We start from the raw sequence: 22465 nt of genomic DNA on the forward strand, positions 1-22465 counted from the left end.
CACACATATGTAAGGAATGCAGAATTGGAATTTGGGGAGTACAGTGTGTACAGAAAAGATAGACAGGATAGGAAGGGAGGAGGGGTTATGCTGTTAGTTAAGAAACACATAAAATCTAAGGAAGTGCATCCAGCTGACATGGACAGTGGTTGGGTTAGTTTGGTGTGACATAAGCACTGGGAAAGCAAAATTGAGAGCAGAAGTGTGTTATAGGCCAAATGGCTCTGATGAGTACAACGAACAACTGTACAGAGAAACAACTGTCTCATGGAGTCGATGCCACGCCTGGTGAATGTGGCTATAATCGCGAATGGCAGCCAATACGCTATTAGTAAGTGGTCATGAATGTAGGTGGTTTTGGTTCATGAATGTATATTCAAAAACTTTGATTATGTATGATAGATTAGATTTAGGATTGGGAGACTCCATAGCTTGATATCCCTGTTTTGAGATTTATTTAATGTAGATTCCTTATTAAAAAGAAAACTACATGGAAGAATTTATTTAAATATTTGTGCAGGTCAACCAAGAAATCAGGTGAACCAAGTAACTTCATTCATTGATGCTTCAATGGTGTATGGATCCTCTGAGAAGGACGTGAAATTAATACGCGAGAAGGAAGGAAACGGAGGTAAGCGATTCATGTTAAAAATGATAAATACTTTTATTGGTTAAACTCCCGGTCATATGCTGTACTTAATGACAGCACTTCTTAAAACTAAATATTATAAAATAGAAATCATTATGGGTTCACTATCACACAGCGACCAAGATATCCAGTAACTTGAGCGAGGCTCTTGTCCAGCTATGTAAAAAGATAGCTGTCATGTTTAGTATAGTTGTTATAACCACCATCCTCCCAACACCAAATGGAAAAGATCTGATTTTGAATCCTGTCAATGACGTAAGGAAGTTTTATGCGCCTTTTCCCCAACGTGGCTGAGTTAGTCAGTCAGTCAGTCTGGTGCAAAAATAGCATAGTCTTTTTCTTCCGAAACTCGGGTTTTTCATCCAGCAAACAGCAATTTATAGACATATTATATAGAGCAATATGGCCCAAGTTGCTGATGCGCCAACAAGAAAAAACATGAGTTTAAAATTATGTATTCAAATATTTATTTATTGACATATTTTATTTTTACGTATATTTATTTGTTTATTTTTTCTTGTCAAACTTGGAAAGGCTGCCGAGTAATTGTCACATTCATTTCGCAGAATTTTAAAAAATAAAATACTGCAAAATGCATCAGTCCAAAATAAATCATTAGCTGATGCAGAAAAAGTTCGCTTCCTAATGTCCTTCAGCCTTATTTATACAAATTATTTATTCATTGTTAATTATTAAAGGTTATTTATGGAGTACTAGGGACTCAAAATTTTAATTTTCCCCCCGATTCAGTAATACCTAGTTACGATTCTGGCGATACATTTAAGTTAGTTTAGGGGTGAAGTAATGCTGGGGGAAGTGGGTCAGTTAGTTATAAAATTCTAATAATGATGTTAGGGCAAGTTATATAATGCCCACATTTCACTACTTTTCAGGCACGTTCGTTTTTTTTTTTTTTTCTTTCTTTAAATTAAGGAGATATATGTACTCGTATGTATTTCTTCACAAGTTATACCACGTTCACAATATATGCGAAGGGTGCATGAATCGTCTGAAGCTAATACTACATTAAAACCATGGCCGGTTTAAGGCACGATTGATCGGTTCCCCGAACAGGGCACCAAAATTTAGGGGACGCAAAATTCCCAAAAAATTCACTGATTTGCTGTAAATTTAAAGTCGGAGAGGGCGCACCAAAACATCTCGCACTTGGCACTGATAGACCTGCAGCCGGATCTGATTAAAACTACATTTAATTTACATACAAATTGTATGGACCAAAAATGCTTTCTGGCTTTCTATTTCTTTAATTTTAATGAAATTTGTAATGGCTGCACAAATATTTTTAAAAGGCCCAAATATAAAATTTCATGAAAATCCGTACACTGGGAGTCAGGGCCGTATTCAGGGTGTGAAGAGGGGGAATATGCCAAATATTCCCCAAATATTCGAAATTAAAGAAAAAGAAAAAAGCTCCGTGTGTTGTATTGCCAAATGTTTGTAAATAATATATTATTGTCATTTTTTTGTGATTACTCCATAGCCGAGTGGTCAGGAGCCGCCGGTCTACTCAAAGAGCATGTTCAGTCGCACATGCTCTTTGAGTAGCCCGGGGTTCAAGCCCCTGATTGCTAAATACGGTTGATTTGCCAATCCGCACTGGACCAGCGTGGCAGATTATGGTCTATTTCCCTCAACATGAATCGTTGAGGAGGCTTCAATCCTACAGTGGATTCGTAATGGCTGCAGTTTACCTTTATTATTCACGTGCTTTCCTTATGTTCAAATAAAGATAATCAATCAAACATTGTGTGCGTATAAGCGTTCTTAGGTCTATCTGTTGTGTATGGCGGTATTCTGTGAAGGCGAGAGGTTTCAAAACGTTTAGCCGTTGTGCCCCTGATGGTACCTCCCGTTGCCCATCCTTAGCCACGTGGAAGCAGGCCAGGCAGTAGAGGGATCGCTTTCACGCTGGCAGGCCCTGTCACCTAGTTACCGGAGATTTCAGTGGCAAGGACCTATATGTAAAAAAAAAAAAAAAAAAAAATGCGCAGTAAGTTAGAGTAGAGTTGAAGACTGAAGGAGGAGGGGGAACTTAGAAGTATGAGGATGATAGGGAAGGCAATCTCAAGAAAGTCAGTGGAGACAAACCCCACCAGGTGAAATAAGGTGGGAGTAAAGATACCACACTAGGTAGCGTAGTCCAGATGGCCAAAAGCCGCCGGCAGCAAAGCTGTAGATTGTCACTCTTGGTAATTGTTAGTTCATTCCAGGAAATGTCAAGTCCAGTAGGTGGTTAAACTGCGGACGTAGGTCCCATCCAGGAACGCAACTCATACCAGTTGATTTCTTCTGGTTCCTTGGTCAGTTTCCATAGCTTCTTCTGGTCCTAAGACTCTTCAGTTCGTTATCGCAGTCAGGGTTCTTCCTCTCGCGAAGAGGTTCTGTGTAAATCTAGTAAAGATCACATAGTCCTCTGTTTTGTCCAGAATGTGTTGTTCTTGGTCTTGTGGTATGTAGGTAAATCTTGCAAAAATGTCCTTTGTGGATCCTCATAAAGTGGCCAATGGAACATAATAAAATCGATATATGCAGAGAAGATGCTCAAGCCCGTGCACATTTCTCGGCTATTACTGTTGATCTGTTGATGACGTTACCAACAGCAAATTCAAAATGGGAAGCATTCAAAGAATTAATCTTGGAAGCTACTGGGCTGTACATACCAACTAAGAAATATTGTTCAAGGTTAAGGCCTAAATGGATGTCAGATGAATTAATGAGACATATGGCAGAGAATAAAAATGCATGGGATACATAAAAATTAATGGGTGACATGGAAGCTTATGATAGATATAAGCTGGTCTGTAACCAAGTCACAAAGGAGATTAGGCAGGCAAAGGCAGATTATGAGAAATCTTTGGCAAAGGATGCAAAGAAAAACAGCAAAGAGTTCTTTACCTATGTAAACTCTAGAAGGAAAGGGATGAATCAGATTGGTCCACTGGATATTGACGGCTCAACTGTTGATGATCCTGCTCAGGTAGCTAACAAACTAAATGAGTATTTTGCATCTACATTCACACATGATGAGTTATTTAGGGATGGGAATGCCAGTAGTGAATTGAAATGGCAGTGGGCTAGATGATTTTGTAATAACTGAGAGGAAAGTGGAGGATAAATTGTTGAAGATAAACATAAAAAAGTCACTGGGGTGGATGGGATCTATCCAGTTATATCAAAGGAGGCAGCAAAGGAAGTAAGCAAACCCTTAGCCATAATTATGAGAGCTTCCTTGGACTCAGGGGAGGTACCCATAGACTGGAAATGTGCAAATGTGACCCCAATTCACAAAGGGGGATCAAAGGCTGACACAAGTAATTATAGACCTGTGAGCTTAACTTCTATTCCAGGAAAATTAATGGAGGCACTGGTTAAAGAAGCACTGCAGGATCATTTAGACAAGACTTCAGTTATAGCTCAGACACAGCATGGTTTTGTTAAGGGGAAGTCTTGCCTGACCAACTTGATTGGATACTATGATGTGGTCACAAAGGAACTGGATGCAGGGAATAACTTTGATATCATATATTTGGATCTTGGAAAGGCTTTTGATACTGTTGCACATGGAAGACTACTGAACAAATTGGAGCAGTGTGGCATTGGAGGCAAATTGCTGCTATGGATAAAGGGATGATTGAGTGGGAGAAGACAGAGAGTAGTAATCAATGGTCACTGCTCATCGTGGACTAATGATATTACTGGAGTCCCTCAGGGTTCAATGTTGGGTCCATTGTTGTTTTCTGTATTTATAAATGTTATTGATGATGGTATATCAAGCTTAATGTCCACGTTTTAGACAATACGAAGGTTCGCAGGGTTGTTAAGGACACTAATGACAGTACCCTGCTGCAACAGGATCTAGAAAAGTTGAGCAGTGGGCTAAAAGATGGCAAATGAAGTTTAACATTGACAAATGTAAAGTACTACATATGGGAAGCAGTAACCCCCAGAGTAACGTATCAACTCTATAGTACTACACTGACAGTGGTACAGAACGAAAAGGACCTGGGGTAATTGTGCAGACAGATATGAAGTTTTCTAAGCAGTGCAGACGGTCTGCAAGAGTAGCTCATGGTGTCTTTTCAATGATATACAGGAATATTTCTAGCAGGGATAGGGAGGTGATTATCCCTTTGTATAAGGCAATGGTCGGGCCACACCTTGAGTACTGTGTACAGGTCTGGAGGCCTCATTTTAAGAAGGATATAGGGCTGTTGGAACTAGTACAGAGAAGGGCAACAAGATCATGAGTGGAACAAAAGAAAGCTCTTACGAAGAAAGGCTTAAGTTTTGCAAATTACAGTGTCTGGATCACCTGCGAGGTGTATAAAGCCTTGAATGGTTTGAGCATGCTCAATGCTGATGGGATTCTTCCTCTTGCTCAGAATAATCACCTGAGAGGGCATAAATTCAAATTGAGGAAAGACCGTTGTAGCATATTTTTGTGCGGAAGTTTGCCTTTAGCCAGCGGGTAGTTGGTTGATGGAATAGACTTCCATCCTTTGTTGTGGTAGTTGATAGCCTAAATAAATTTAAGGCTGGGCTGGACAGGTATTTGGAACGAACGGAGGGGTGAAATGGGAGAAGTTTTTTTTTTTTTTTTTTTTTTTTTTTTGGCTGATGCTGCATAAGCTTGCTTTCTTGCATCATGTGCCTCTACTAATGCTTATCTAGCAGTGGGACATAGACAACAAGATGCTGTATTTAATATTTCTTCCGTCTCTCCCTAACAACGGAATATAGAAATAAGTGGACTCATTGCGCAACCACCTATGACAGAGAATTATGAGCAACAGCCCCTGGTAGAAGTTACTCACAAAAAATCCAAGGCTCCTTCCCAGGCCTCTCTTTATTTCCCTTACCATAGGGTATGTCTCCCACCGATATTCCGGCTTTATGTGAGGCTGATATGGTGTGTCCTGAAAATTGTTCCAGGCAGACGTATGCAGAAATCACTGACCAGAATACAACGAGAATCTCATCCCAGAAGACTGATGGGAGCGAGCAAAATCAGCGGCTGTCGAAGGCAACCTTGCTTGTCGAAGGATACGGCGCATCTAAACCTCGGCGCATGTAAACTTCTCACTTGGTAAGGAGGTTCAATATTATGGCCGTAAGAACAAGGGAGAAAGTCTTTGTTACCAGACTTGCTCCAAACACACAGGCAATTGACATGCTCAGGGATACAGAGTCCACACAGAAGTAAGACAGTTGAAAACGAGGCATCCTTCATATTCGTCATTTGTTATTACATGCTGACTTGACCTAAATCTGATCCTTGCATACCACAACTGGCCACTGGGTGCATTAGTTAAAATATTTCGCGAAAAGAACACAGCATTCGTGCAGAGATCAGGAAGTATTCATCGAATATTATAGCAACTAAAGAAAGAAACTCCCCCTTCCGGAGAAATCCAGCCTATTTGCCTTTTCATTCAGAATGTTAGAAGTATTGCTAGCAAACTGCATACAATTACAGACCTTCCTTCACCTTGAAGAATACGACTTCATCTGCATTATGGAGACTTGGCTGAATCATAACAGACAACTGGATCTGCTGGTCCAATCTCCTAGTTACAGATTTATTGGGAACAGCAGAAAGTAAACGAGGGGTGGAGGTGTTGCTATCCTATATCATGAAAGTCTTCATCCTACAAGAATAAAATCAAATCAAACTGAAAACTTTCAAGCTATCTCCGTCTCGTTCAGGAAGAAGGCTCAAAAAAATCCAAGTCTGCCTTATCTATCTTCCACCGGAGCACACTGCAGACACCCCCAGACCGAGCTGCTTGTGTGGATATCAGAGAATCTTGCCACTGACCTTCCTGTGATCGCAACTGGAGACTTTAATATGCCTAGCCCAAGACACGATCATGCTAAAGAACACCTTTGTGTAACCTTAGAAACCTTAGGACTGACCCTACTGGATACGCTTCTGACTAGGGGAGAGAAGTATTTGGACCTATTATATCATAATCTGAATAACATAAAAAATGTCATCCCTCAAACTAAATTCCAGTCAGATCACTGCCCAATATGCTGTGAAATTTCTTCATCCAATAGAGCAGGTGTGCAACAAATCGATGAACAAACAAGTCAAACCAAGAAAATATACTCCCTGAAGTTTGTAAAACATGAAATTATTTTAGGACATACAACTGGGATGCTCTCTGTAATAAACCGGTGGAAGAAGCTACCAATCTGATTGAGGAACAGACAGCTCTTATTAATTTCTGACCTGGGTGCCTCGAAGGAAGTAAGAATCACCGACAAAACCAAACCGTGGTTCAACGAGGTTTTAAAAAAGGCGTTCGTGGCCAATCAAAAGGCTTATCGGAAATGGAGAAATTCCGGATTTAATGAAGACCTCACGGACTATAAGAAAAAAAGAGATATCTTCTTGAAAAAGAAACAACTTGCTCGCTACGAAGAGATTCTAAGAAAACAACAACATTCAAAACGAATTGTCAGCAAAAAGTCTACTAAATTTGAAATGGATGAAACTACATTCAGACCCTGGGCTAAAGAATGCTTTGAAAGGCTACCAGGCGAAGGGAAAGCTACAAATGTTGTTTGTTTGTTTGGTTGTTTGTTATTTGGTTTTTAGGAGTATTAGCAACTAAGGCCATATTGCTCCGAGGATATGCGGTGGTCATTCCCTGACCTTTCCGCATCCTCCGTATTTGGTGGGCACGGGCTCGAACCCCAGTCTAATCAAGAAGCGTGTGCTACGCACTGCTGCTCCTGCCCACCTGGCTACGGAGGTGCCAAAGCTACAAATGATCAAGAATATAGGTCGGAGGACATGGCACAACAAATTTTGGCAAATGGCAGTTTTTGTGTGAATACATTATCCGTTGTCACTGTTTCTAGAGAAGATATCATCAATGATATTAATTCCTTGCCAAACAAATCTACAAACGGCCCCGACAGGTTCCAAATTTTTATTTAAAAAATTTGTAGCGCCTATATTGTTGATGTGTTGTTGAACATATTCCAAAACATCCTGAAAGATGGAGTTCTCTCCCGGAGATGGAATCGCTACTATGTGAGGCCGGTGCCAAAAAAGAATCCTAAAGACCCTTCAGACTTTCGGCCCATATCGATCAGTTGTTCGCTTTTAAAACTCTTTGAAAAAGCCATCCTCCCTGCTTTAATCCAACAGTGTTTTTAATCGCACAGGCCACCCCACCTCCATACCGTAGTATAAAGAAGATCCACTATTACTGATTTGTTGGAGATTCTCTTCAGAGTACAAGCTTTAAATGAAAAGGCCCAAATTGATATCATATTCCTTGAATTCCTTGACATTAAGGCAGCTTTTGATAATGTTTCCTTATCTGCCTTTGAAAATATTTTGTCAATTTACTTCCGCATTGAAGGCAAACTATTACAGATTACCAAAACCATTTTGAATCCAAGAAACCTAATTGTACAACATCAAGAATTCCGTGCAGAATACACCCTCATTTGAGGAATCCCTCAGGGAGGAGTTTTATCAGCTTTGCTTTTCGCGGCCACTCTGGAACCTTTTCTATCGCAGAATCATAGTTTTATTTCATACGCCGATGACATTAAGTATTTTGTTGTCTCTAGCGAACTCGCCCTTGTGTCCGACGTCAATTCCTACGCCAACGCTCAACTTTATGATCTGCATTTATACTTAGGTAAAATAGGTTTATGACTTAACTCTGACAAGTCAGCACAACTGACAATAACAAATAAGAAGATAAAGAATAGAATTGAGTTATCTATAAATGGAGCCCAGATTAAGAAAGTCTGCACCTACACTGACCTTGGATTGACGTGGATGAACAAAAACTCTTGCTACCATTTTGGCTGTAAGACAGGAGCTAATTGGAATTCGGAATCAACAACTAGTGACCCAATACTTCCAAAGATGTATTGTTCCTCTTTCCCTCTATGCCTCAATTATTTGGTCTCCTGCCCCAAATGCCTACATTAGGAAGTTTCTCAGCGTGGAATACTGGGTGCTCCGGTGGTTAAATAGGATTGCCGGGAAGCCCTTTACATTTCAAAATCCATACTGTATACAAACTTAAACGTAGCTCCATGGATACAGATGGTCACCATGTGTAACATCAGCACTCTTGCACAACTTCTGACTGGGAGTTTAGATGCCCCACAAATTGGTAATCTTGTGGTCAAGCCACGCCCTGGGACTCGGCTCTACTACCCTCATAGTCTCCGAAGCGCTGTACATCACATGGAGGGATTAAGGCGGATGTTTCCTGCCAATACTCTGAAGCTCTTTAGAGACTTCAAAATCGACCCGAACAGGTACTGCCATGACAAAGCCTACAGGAAGCTGATAGAAGCAGACTTGTGTACTACACTACAAATTTAATGAAGAGGAGAGTGTACATTTCTGTGGAATTGAACTCTTGATCATGTGTAATGAACGATTTTTGTGTCAAGTGACTGTTGTTGTTGTATTTATTCTTATGTATTTTCTGATTTTCAATGTTGCCGTCTAATTTGTTGTAGGATGTCTAATAATAATAATAATAATAATAATAATAATAATAATAATAATAATAATAATATGTGCCCAACTTTCCGGCTCACCGCAGTTACAGTATGGGTTCTCAAGGAGTCCAAGTGAAGAAATTTTGTCATTGAACGGTCCATGGCACGTAAGTAAGAATCTAGAAAAGACTCGTATGTAGAACCAGGGTGGTGAATTTGGGTAGATTTTGTCGATGCGAGGGAAGAACCTCCTTGCAACTTCTCCTTTGTTGGAATTCATTCACCTATTCTACCATACTTGTCATGCGTATTCCATTAGGTGTGCTTTTTCCGTCTTCTTGCTAATTTCCGGCTCGATTGCATGTCCCGAGAATGCTATAAGTGTAAAGTGTATTGATATCTAGCGGCCCCCTTTCCCCCATTTCCGCGTTGCTTTCATTGTTGTTGTACCAGTTCACTGGGAAGGCCAGATATTTAAGTGTGTGGATTCACGAGGCCCACACTTGACCTCGTGGGGGTAGACCAGGTACACAGTAGTTTGAAAATTTACTCTGGCAGGCCTTGCCACCTAGTTTCCTGAGGTTTCAGTGACTAGTGCCTATAAAAAAAAAAAAAAAAAAAAAATCGGTAAGGTTGAGCGCTGGAATTAGAAAAGCCAATTGCGGTTTATGCTGTTTAATTTGAACAGAATTAAGTTTTTGCAATTTGTGTGGGGTTATACGCTGGCGTATTAGACAGAGTAGGGAGAGAGAGACTGAAGGCAGGGGGGAAAAGACAGAAGTATGGGGACGATTGAGAAGGCGACCCCAGGATGTTTAGTTAGGCAGGCCCGTGCCCACCAGGAGAAGAATAAGGGTTGGCAGGGGAGGAGAGAAAACAAGACTGTCTCCTCCTCCCCAACATGGGAAAGGGAGTAAAGGTACCAGGCAAGGGAGCCCAGTACATATCGCCATCAGGCATTGGCAGTAGAGAGCATGTGAAGAGTCCAAGCGATCTGAACCGGATCTTCGTTGGTGATCATGTTCAATGTAGGAGCCAAATCCAGTCGTAAGGTCATACATGAGGTAAGTCTTGTCGTATGGTTGGTCATGTAACCTGTCTGTTCAGGTCGCCCAGTGTGCATGTCATCAGGATACTGCCTTGGGTTCTGGTGATATCATTTTCTTAGTTCGTGCGTTGGCCATTTAGTTTAGCCATCCAGCTAGTGGTCCAGTGCGAATAATTTGTATCCAGTTCATGTCAAGTCCTGTGTCAGTTTGTCTGGTTCAGACGTAGGTCTTCCTGGTTATCAGTTCCCTTGTGAACAACCATGTTCGTAGTTGTAGGTTATTTTGGTACAGTTTTCTTGTGTATTACAGTTTTCTCCAGTCCTAGTTTCGTGATTCATCAACAGCTTACAGGTGCTGTGCATGGGGGTTTATTTTAAGTGCTCCTTCTAGCGAAGAATTTCTGTGCAAAGATGGTAAGGGCTTTGTACCGAGTCGAGAAGGTGCTGTTCCATGTTCTGCTGGAAGTAGGTGATAGCAGTGGTGAGCATACATCGCAGGTTCTCATTTTGGTCGCAGTCATACATGAGATGTTGCCATGTCTCCTCGCGGCCACAGAGGCAACGGGAATCCTCTGTGATTCGGAAGCTAGACAATTTTGCATTAAATGGCCCGTGCCCAGTGAGCAGAAAAGTGACATGGCGCCCCGATTGGAACCAACTCGGGGGGTATTGGAAAGACTGTTTACGCCAGGGAGGAACATCTTGGTGATTTCCCCTTTAGTGGACTCTGTCCACCGATCCTGCCATTCTCGGAGGTGGTCGAGTAGTGTGGTTTTTTCAAGCTTCCTGTTGTTGACGAGGTCCAACGTATAGTTCAGGACAGTACACGGTATTTCTTTTGCCATATTATATGTCAGGACGATCTAATGATTTCGAAGTCCAGCGGGAGGACTCCCGCCAGAACCTGGAGTGCGTGCGTGCGTGCGTGCTGACCGTCGAGACAGGTCGTGTGATTGTCAGAATTATTGACCGCTGGATACTTTCCAAGGTGCTTAAACAAGCGACAGGGTTCGCTTGTTTAGCCTCTAGTCCCTCCTGGTCACTCTTGCGATCAATGCAAAATATTTCCGAATCTTTTGTTTAATGTACTTTAGATGGGACTGGAAAGACAGATTTTTGTCTATGATGATTCCAAGATATTTGATTTCTGTAGCAAGTTTTATTGTGGTGCTTGGATTTTCACTTGCGGTGGTCTGGGAAGGTCGAGTCTGACCTTCAGTAGTACGGAGCAGGTCTTACTTGGCGAAATCCGCAGGCAATGGATGGTAGCCCAGTTTTGCAAAATTCCTATCGCGTGGTTGGCTTTTCCTTCGATCTGCGCTCGTCAGTCAGCAGCAACAGTTAGTATCAAATCATCGGTGAACTCCTGGGCGCCGACTTCGCCAATATCAAGGGCCAGGAATTCATCTAAAATCATATTCCATAACAGGGAGCCCAGGACGAAGCCCTGTGGGCACTCCCTGTGGATTTGTCTGGTTAGCTTCCTATACAGTGCATGTACTTCGATCGTTCTCTGTTTTAGGTAACTTCTGGTTGTGTTATAGAGGCACTGGTTTGTGGTTTAGAGGCACTCTAGCCTGCCTAAGTCTCGCGAGGACGCTCAGCTGCAAGATGGCGTCAAACACCCCCGCGAATTCGACGCTGATAACAAGAAAATATTTGGTAGTACAGGCTTCTACTTTATCCAGTAGTGTCTTGAGTGAGAGCTACAATCGTGGATAGGCCAAGTTTGAATCCAAATTGCTTTGTGTTTATTAGGTTTGTCCCTTCGTAATAGTGGAGGAGCCTCTTGTACAGCATTCTCTCGAATAGTTTGCTTACAACTGGGAGTAAGGCGATCAGACGGTGAGACTCTGGTTTTTCTGCTTGTTTTGATGGATTTTTCAGTATATAAGTTTGACGTTGTCAATTTTCCAGTCATTAGGAAAGGATCCTTCTTGGAGGCAGGTGTTATATAACGTGTGTAACAGATCCGCAGTGTATTCCACCTTTTCTTCACAATTTCCGGTTCAATTAGGTCTGGGCCAGGGCATTTTTTGCTTCTGATTTGCATGGCGGCCGCCTGCAACTCATCCACAGTGAAGAGTATTTCTTGTTGGTCAGTGAAATATAAGTTATTTTCTTGACAGATCTGCAGTTGTGCAGGGAGGATAGGAGTTATCTGTTCCAGGAAGATGGTGTTTGAGATATTGGTCACCGAGTCATCCCACGTAGTGGTCAGGAAACCCAGCGGGTTACTCAACAGTGATGGAACACCCTGTGGGAAGTCGCAGAAGCAACCTTCTGCGACTTCTCTTCTGAGGTGTCTGTTAGTGGCTACTTTATAAACCACTCCCCAGGGGTCAGCGCTCCCTGCTGTGGAAACAGTCTGCGCGGGCAGCACAGTGGTATCGTCACCGTCCTCCCCACACCGGCTGGAAAAGGCCCGGGTTCGAACCCCCTCGATGACGCGAGGAACTTTAATGGGCTCTTTCACCCCGTGGCTGAGTTAGTCGGTCTCAGGCGTAGATAGCAATGTTTTTTCGCCAGAAACTGGGATTTTTCTTCCAGCAAACAGACAAATCGACCACAGAACACAGGCAATTAACAGACATAAGACACACAGCACGGCAGATGAATTTAATTATTCGGGTGGTCTAAATATAATAGTTTTTTTTTTTTTTTTTTTTTTGCTGTGGAAACAAGATTTTCCCAAGTTTTGCGCTTGGTGTCCTTTATTAATTGGTGCATCGATTCCTTGCGTCTTTGTATTTGTCCCTCATGGCCGCGACCTCAGCGGCCGGCCAAGATCGCAGGCCCGTTGGAAGCCCTCTATCGTCTCATTACATCTCTTCTCAGGTTTTGAATGTCAAGGGTCCACCAGGGCATGGCGCCTGACTTTGCGGTTTTCCTTTTCATTGCCTGTTTGCTAGCTCTTGTGATAATTTCAGTAACTTTTCTTTGCAGGTCTTTTGCCTCTCTGGTTCGACTCGCAGTCTGGGAGTGCTCCCGAACCTTAGCAGTGAGTTTTTCCTTTAGCTGGTGATATGTTGAAAGTTTCCCAATTTGCCTTATTAACTGCAAAGCGGTTTAGTGATGTTTTTATCATCGGGGTTCTACTGAGTTGGTTCAGTATCTGGTGTTTATCTGTATCTGGTATTTGATGTCTGCTGACGAGGCCACTAGAGACGGTCGTGTTCAAAGCCGCTAAGTGGATTTTTCTTATTTATTGATTTGAAATTATTGTTTTTTTAAACTTTTGATTTAAATTTAGTAGTATAACATTATTTTGTGATTTTCTGATTAATTTCATGTATTTATTCTTTACTCGGCCTTGTAATTGCATAAAAGTATCGGTAAGGGTTTCCACGTGTTTCAACTCCGCTACCGTTCGTAAATTTCCCGCCATTGTGATACGATAGCGTTAGTTGAACTTCGTTAGCAGTTAAATTGTACGTTTAAATAAATACATATAACGACTTAGATTACAAACGTAATATAATTAATTATATTTAACATAATTAATAACATAACATAATTAATTAATAAATTAATAGAATCATGACTCAGACCAGAGCAGCAAAGCAAAAGGCTCAAGCTAATGGAAGTGCTGTGGCTCAGAGCAGAACTGAGGGGGGCAGTTTTCCTCTGACTCACAACCTTATAAAATGCACTGTTTGCTTGATGTTTGCAGAGCAATCGGGTACGGGACATGATACTGCCATGGGGGATGTCTTTGGGTGTGCGCGATGCAAGGAGTGTATCGATATCAGGCAACAACTCGGCGTTCTTGTGGGCCTATATGAGAGCTTGAAGGACAGGGTGGATGCCCTCGAAGAAAATAAATTGAGGGGCCCATCAGGCTCTCAGCTGCCCACATCAACGCCAGAGCTTGCACATGGGCATCGCGTGACACAGAGGCAACCCCCAAGGCAGAATGCGCTGGTCCCGAAGGAACTAGTAGTTGTTGGTGACTCTATTGTCAGGGAAACGGGTAACATGTTTTGTAAAAGAGATAGGTGGAACAGGACCAGGGTATGTCTGCCAGGGGCAAAGGTTGATGACGTTGTAGAGCGAATATCATCTTTTAAGGGCACAAAAGGTGATATAGTTGTATACGTTGGCACTAATAATATTAAGAGTAGGAGACCGGCAGAATTACTTAACAAGTACAGGTCACTGCTGAACAAAAGCCGAGAATTAGGGTTGAATTTGAAAGTGTCTGCAATTCTGCCCAGACACGATAGGAGGGAGTATATGATGAGAGCCTTGTCGATCAATTCGGCCCTGGAAAGATTGTGCAAGGCTCGAGGGGTAGAATTTTTTTCAGCCTGGACTGTACTTGTTAACAGGAGAGATTGCTTCTACAGGGATGGGATACACTTAAATAGAAAGGGTGCAAGAATATTTGCTGATGCTATCGAGGCAGTGTTAGGTGGGTCGGAAAACTGCTAGCTTGGGGGGAGACAAAGACCAATAGATTGACAGTAGCCACTGGCAGAGGTGAAAGAGATTCTTGCACTGCTTCTATTAGAATGAGCAGAAGCCTGAAAAACAAGATGCATGGTATTTCAGAGACTGCTGGGAGTCACTGCGGTACAAGTAAACACATGGGTTGTGTTAGGGTAGCTAAGAATAGGAACAGGTGCATATATACTTGTGTGTACACCAATGCTAGGAGTTTAGTAAATAAATTTGATGAATTTGAGGTATTGCTCAAAACATCAAAGGCAGATATTGTTGGGATATCAGAGACGTGGTGTCGCACAGATATAAGGGATGCAGAACTGCAATTTGGGGAGTACAACGTCTACAGAAAGGATAGACAGGATAGGAAGGGGGGAGGGGTTATGCTATTAGTTAAGAAACACATAAAAACCAAGGAAGTGAAGCCAGTCGACATCGCTGGACAGTGCAGTGTTGAGTCAGTTTGGTGTGACATAAGCATTGGGAGATCAAAATTGAGAGTAGGAGTGTGCTATAGGCCTAATGACTCTGATGAGTATAATAAGGAACTGTACAGGGAAATAGAGTGGGCCAGTAAATCAGAGAGTCTTATAATGGGAGATTTTAATTTCCCAGATATTGATTGGAATTTGGGGGCTGGTTACTCACGCACTAGCAGGGCTTTTGTGGATTTATTGGATGATTGTTTTCTACATCAGCATGTTCGGGAGGCAACTGGAGGGAGTGATACTCTTGATTTGATTATCAGCAGTGATTCTTCATGCATTAAGAATCTGCAGATAAATGAACCACTAGGTGGCAGTGATCACAGTGTGCTGAAGTGGGATTTACTGAAAGAGGTAACTACCATTAGGGGTAAAGGGAAGGGTTATTGCTTCCGTAAAGGCGACTACGATGGACTGAGACAGTATTTAAATTCTATACAGTGGGACCAACTGATGATGTTACCAACAGCAAATTCAAAATGGGAAGCATTCAAAGAACTTATCTTGGAAGCTACTAGGCTTTACATACCAGCTAAGAAATATTGTTCAAGGTTTAGGCCAAAATGGATGTCAGATTATCTAATGAGGCATATGGCAGGGAAGAAAAATGCATGGGATACTTACAAATTAACACATGACATAGAAGCCTATGATAGATACAAGTTGATATGCAACCAAGTTACAAAGGAGGTTAGGCAGGCGAAGGCAGATTACGAGAAATCCTTGGCAAGGGATGCAAAGAAAAACAGCAAAGAGTTCTTTACTTATGTAAACTCTAGAAGGAAGGGGATGAATCAGATTGGTCCACTTGATATTGATGGGTCAACTGTTGATGATCCTGCTCAGGTAGCTAACAAACTAAATGAATATTTTGCATCGACATTCACACATGAGGAGTTATTCAGCAAGGGGAATGCCAGAGGTGTATTCAACTCTAGCAGTAAGCTACAGAATCTTGAAATAACTGGGAGTAAAGTGGAGGAGAAACTGTTGAAGATAAACACAAGAAAGGCACCCGGGGTGGATGGGATCTATCCAGTTATATTAAAGGAGGCAGCAAAGGAAGTAAGCAAACCCTTAGCCATAATTATGAGAGCTTCCTTGGACTCAGGGGAGGTACCCATAGACTGGAAATGTGCAAATGTGACCCCAATTCACAAAGGGGGATCAAAGGCTGACACAAGTAATTATAGACCTGTGAGCTTAACTTCTATTCCAGGAAAATTAATGGAGGCACTGGTTAAAGAAGCACTGCAGGATCATTTAGACAAGACTTCAGTTATAGCTCAGACACAGCATGGTTTTGTTAAGGGGAAGTCTTGCCTGACCAACTTGATTGGATACTATGATGCAGTCACAAAAGAACTGGATGCAGGGAATAACTTTGATATTATATACTTGGATCTTAGAAAGGCTTTTGATACTGTTGCACATGGAAGACTGCTACACAAATTGGAGCAGTGTGACATTGGAGGCAAATTGCTGCTATGGATAAAGGGGTGGTTGAGGGGGAGAAGACAGAGAGTGGTAATCAATGGACACTGCTCATCGTGGACTAATGTTATTAGTGGAGTCCCTCAGGGCTCGGTGTTGGGTCCATTATTGTTTTCTGTATTTATAAATGATATTGATGATGGTATATCAAGCTTAATGTCCAAGTTTGCAGACGATACAAAGGTTGGCAGGGTTGTCAAGGACACTACTGACACTATGCTGCTGCAACAGGATCTGGAAGGGTTGAGCGGATGGGCTGAGAGGTGGCAAATGAAGTTTAACATTGACAAATGTAAAGTACTACACATGGGAAACAGCAACTCCAGAGCAACGTATCAACTCTGTGGTACTACACTGACAGTGGTAGAGAATGAAAGGGACTTGGGGGTGGTTGTGCAGGCAGATATGAAGTTCTCTGAGCAGTGCAGATGGGCTGCAAGAGTAGCTCATGGAGTATTGTCAATGATATACAGGAATTTTTCCAGCAGGGATAAGGAGGTGATTATTCCATTGTATAAGGCAATGGTCAGGCCACACCTAGAGTACTGTATACAGGTCTGGAGGCCTCATTTCAAGAAAGATGTAGAGCTGCTGGAACGAGTACAGAGAAGGGCAACAAGATTAGTAAATGGAACAAAGGGGTGCTCTTACGAAGAAAGGCTTAAGTTTGCAATTTATAGTGTCTGGAGACTAGGCACCAGCGAGGTGATCTGATAGAGGTGTATAAAGCCTTGAATGGTTTAAGCATGCTCAATGCTGATGAGATTCTTCCTCTAGCTCAGAAAAATCACCTGAGAGGGCATAAATTCAAATTGAGGAAAGACAGATGTAGGATAGACGTGCGGAAATTTGCCTTTAGCCAGCGGGTGGTTGGTTGGTGGAACAGACTTCCATCCCTTGTGGTGGAGGTTGATAGCCTAAATAAGTTTAAGGCTCAGCTGGACAGGTATTTTGAACGAACAGAGGGGTGAAGTGGAAGTGGGTTTTTTTTTTTTTGGCTGATGCTGCATAAGCTTGCTTTCTTGCATCAAATGCCTCTACTAATGCTAATGCTAATGCTAATGCTAATTTAATCACTCTGTGGTCGGACGTGTTCCAGGAGTCTTGAACCGTCCAGTGTTTAATGTATCGGGCGACGTTCGCAGTTGCGAGTGATACATCTATTGTGGCTTCCCACAGAGTGTTACAGAAAGTTTACAGTTGGTGTGGCAGGTTGAGGATCTCATGCGTAGTGTTTACCAAGTGGTCTTCCAGGATCTGTCCATTTCTCGTGGCTCTCCTATCTAGGGTCATGCTGTGCCAGGCCAATGTGTCCAAAAGGGTCTGGAAGTATCTAGTTGCGAGCGTTATAATGTTACAGTGATCCCATTCGAGAGGTAGTACAACAAGCCACATCTAACTATTTCCAGGTTTAGCTGGAGGGTCCCCGGCAGCACCTGGAGCTACTATGTGCTGACCGTTTTGCAAGCACGTGTCACTGTGAGTAGAATGGACTGCTGGATCGAGTCGATAATTCTTTTGTTAGTAGCCATTGTCTTGAGTTACCACATGGCAGCAGCATATGATATCGCTGGAAGGAATGTAGTCTTATAGTAGACCGATAGGTTCCGTTTATTGACCCCAATCCCTGCACATGACCCGTGCAACCATGGCTGAACAGTTCTTAATTTTCATTCTAAGCTGTTTAAGGTGCGGCTGGAATGTCAGGTTATTGTCGAAGATGATGCCTATACTTCATCTGGGTAACAAGTCTAATTGTAATTCCATTTATTTTAATTTGCGGCGGCCTCCTGACATCACGGGTTCCCTTGAGCAGAATGGATGTGGTCTTAGCTGGTGATATGTGGAAAGTTGTCTTCAGCCTATCTCTGAAGGGTCGATAGGGCATTGTTTTCTACATTTTCAAGCTGGGCCCCGGAGTCCGCAGCCACTGTAAGGGCGAGATCATCCGCAAATGCTTGAGATCGTGCTTCAGCTAGGTCTGTATCCAAGAACTCATCAAAGAGAATATTTAGAGCAGGGGGCCAATAACAAACCCCTTTGGCCATCCTCTGTAAACTGGTTTGGTAAATCGTTGGTATGGAGCTGTTACTTCAATTGTACGGTGCGATAGGTAGATTTTGATGGTGTTGAAGAGATTTATCGGTACCTGTGCCTGCCAGAGTCTAGCCAGGACGCTCAGCCACCAGAGGCAGTCGATCGCACCGGAAAAGTCCACCGCGGTGACTGAGATATGTTTGCTCTAACATTCGCCCGCAGCGATGAGAAGGTTTTTCATCGCATCAATGGTTGACAGGCCATACTGATTTGTTCCATCTAAGTTGGCTGCAGTATACTAGCGTTGTATACTTTGATGGAGAAGTCTTTAAATCGCATGCTCATAACTTTTGGGCTATTGGACCCTACGAATCGGGTAGCTCTGGATTGTTTTTGGGATTTTTAAGAATTAGTTTCAGATTGACTGTTCTCCGTTCTTTGGAGAAGTACCCTGCATCTAGACAATGATTTTTATAGTTGGAGCAGGAGATTCGGAGCCAGATCAACTACCCTTTTGATGATTTCGCTCTAACATGATAAGATCCAAAAAAAAAAATGCCTGGGCATTTTTTTTTTTTTTTTTTTTTTTTTGGATCTTATCGTTGCTGTGGTCCCTTTCAGTTCATCCATTGTGAAAGATTTATCAGTTACGTAGTTGTCATTCTGCTGACAGGTGCTGTGTTGGTGTTCAGAGTTTGGGGTCTGCGCGGGTTTCACAGTGGTAGCGTCACAGTCTTCCCGACACTGGGTGGAAAAGGCACGGGTTCGAATCCCGTCAATGACGCGAGGAACTTTAATGGGCTTTTTTCACTTCGTGGCTCAGTTAGTCGGTCTCAGGCGTAGATAGCCTGAGACCGTCCATCCAAAGGTGTGAGCAGCCATGTTGGAGGAGGCGAAGGAGACGCCAGTTGTCGCCTCCCACAGGGTGTTGCAAAAAGTTAACAGCTGATGCGGTTGGTTTACGATTGAGAGTCTTGTTCCTGAGAGGAAGTCTCTTAAGAGTTGTCCATCGTGGGTTCCGTTCTGTACTGTGTTGCACTATGCCATGCAGGGCGAACGCATTTGACATCAGCGCCAATTATTATTATCTGGTCTGGGAGCATGTCAAGAAGTTGTTGGAGGTAGTTAGTAGCAAATGTAATGTCTAATCCTGTTCTACAATTCAAGGAGACCACGAAGTCGGTGAGACAATGTGAGCGCGAGCTGCCCACGGCTTGCAAAGTTGCGAAAGTTTAGTAGCCATTAGATTGGGATTCAGTATGAGTATTGCAGCCTTTGTAGTCTCATCATACGCTTGTATAAGTTTATATTCCAGTGGGTACCCGCTAACCAGCTGGGAATTTACATTATATTTTTATTAAAAATAAAGACATCATCCAGAACTTTAGTTCAAATCCGCCTAACTCTCAATTAAGAGTTAGTTAGCCTTGAGTACTGCGTACTGGTCTGGAGGCTTCAATTTAGGAAGGACGTAGGGTTGCTAGAACGAGTACAGAGAAGGGCAACAAGATTGGTGAAGGGAACGAAGGGATCCTCTTACTAAGAAAGGCTTCAGTTCTGCAAATTGCAGCATCTGGAGACTAGGTACCTGCGAGGTGATCTGGTTGAGGTGTATAAGGTTTGAATGGTTTGAGCAGGCTCAGTACTGATGGGATTCTTCCTCTTGCTCAGATTACAAACCTGAGGGGGCATAAATTCAAATTGAGGAAAGGTGGTTGAAGAATAGATGCGCGGAAATTGCCTTTAGCCAGCGGGTAGTTGATTGCTGGAACAAACTTCCATCTGTCGTTGTGGAAGTTGATAGCTTAAATAAATTCAAGGGCTTAAATAAATTCACTGGACAAACTTTTAGAGCAAATGGGATCTTTCTTTTCTTTTCTTTTCTTTTTTTTTTTTCAGCTGATGCTGTATAAGTGATTTTTCCATCACACGCCTCTGCTAATGCTAGCTCAATGCTAGCTGGATCCCTGCCAAATGTTTTATCATCGCTTCGAACAAATGAAAGTCAGAAGGGGCAAGGTCAAGTATGCTGTAGTAAGTGACAAAATTAATATCTTTTATTTACAACCCTTGTCATGTGCAAACAATAGTGAAGCCTTGTTTTGTTCAGACATGTATTTGAATTGATTTCACCAAAATCAGATTCATTTCTTGGGCATGACTGTTGGACTATCGTACACGGCTCGTAACTTCTGTTGAATTTCTACAGGTTCAGTTATCTTAACATGCTGAATTCTGATATCTGCATGCGCTTCTTTTGTCTGCATTTCATATATGATAGCCGCTTTAATTTAGACACCTAATGTTAACAAAAGCCTATAGCATTTTGTAAAAAAAATGAAAACAAACGTTATATATGTGCCTTTATTCTTGTGATATTTCTCTATTGGAAAATATCTTTGCCATATCCTTTTCAAACTGCCCTGGTATCAATTATTACAGGGCATTATGATTTTTAAACTCTTTTAATCTAAATCATCTAATTTAACAGTCACCTGCTTGCTTAAATATAAAGATGAATATGACGATTTTCGTGCGTTAACTTTCCAGCTGGCCGACCAGTTTTGACATCCTCCTCTAGCTTATGCTGTTTTCTGACGAAGTAATCCTCAGCGAAGTATAACATAATGACAGCATAGTAAAACGTTCCCCACGAGCAGAAATAAACACCGGAAAGTAAGAATGGAGGAAGTGCGTTATTAAACTTTTAGCAAGCAATCTGCTGCAGTTTTCAAACTGAAATTAGTTCTTTAGGTGGAGTATCTCTTCTCCTTCCCCACATCCTTTGCGTTGAGCCAAACGTATTTATAACCTAGTTAAAGCGAAAAAACTTAAATCAATCGTCCTCGTACAGCCTTTAGAGGAAAGTTTACCTTATACTAGCATTTATCATCTCAAATTAATTTTTCACAAATAGTTGAACCGAATGAGAAAACAGGATCTATAATCGTGATTCTCATGTATGATCATGATTTTAGCGGCTTTTATCTTTGAATTATATGAGTCTGTTGCATTCTCAATATTGGGGTGAAGACGACAGTGTAAGCTCATAATGTACGATTTGTATAGCAATGGTATGAAGAACACTCGAGCGATGTTCAATATCTGTCATGGCTCGGACAGTCACTGAACATGAAATACATCGAGAATTTCTGCAATCATCTGAAGTGAGGCATCCGAGATGAGTATCAACAGTCTGGCGGTTATGACGGTCATTCTCGATCAGAAATGGAACATCCACAGGTCTACCTGTGCACGTCTCTCGTCGAATCCATACCATACAGAATTTTGTGTTCATCGTTTCGAATGGTAACTTTCTATTAGATACATTCTTTGATATTTTAGTGAGTAGTGCTATAAAATTGCTAATAAAAATTCCCGTTGATTAATTATTGCTTGCTTTAATTTTTAATGGAACTCTTTGTAATATCTTTACTTATTATTATTTTTTAATTATAATTAACACAATGCAGCTAAGATAATTATCTTAGCTGCATTGTGATAAGTGTGTTGTTGTAACCCCCTTGGCAATTGACCTGGTTTGGGAAGAGTGTAATTGCATTGCTTTAAGTTCTGAATAAAATCTTAACTTATGCCGTGCGAAGATTTTAATTCTGTAACGTTTTGTGGGTAACATTTATTGCTAAATTGCTTTTGGTTGCTACTTCAGTTTTATCGGAAGAATGACTAATTGCACGTCAGCATCAGGTTAAATGTTAGTGCATTATTCTACAAACTCTGTGACACTACTCCTGCATACCTTATTTTAATAATCCCCTTCTTTTTGCGTTCAATTAC

The 22465-nt window shown here is 41.9% G+C and overlaps 1 protein-coding gene across 1 annotated transcript in view; it reads left to right on the top strand.

Moving 5' to 3' along the window:
- LOC150085895 (immunomodulatory peroxidase-like) overlaps window positions 1-22465 on the top strand; it is a 312395-nt gene that overhangs the window by 77387 nt on the left and 212543 nt on the right. The window contains exon 7 of the mRNA XM_090374732.1: window positions 521-631. Coding sequence (XP_090230858.1) covers window positions 521-631 — 111 coding nt within the window. The remainder of the gene's footprint in view (window positions 1-520; window positions 632-22465) is intronic.

Source organism: Mastigoproctus giganteus, chromosome 5 (genome assembly GCF_048544385.1).
Source record: "Mastigoproctus giganteus isolate SK-2022 chromosome 5, ASM4854438v1, whole genome shotgun sequence".
NCBI lineage: Eukaryota > Metazoa > Arthropoda > Arachnida > Uropygi > Thelyphonidae > Mastigoproctus > Mastigoproctus giganteus.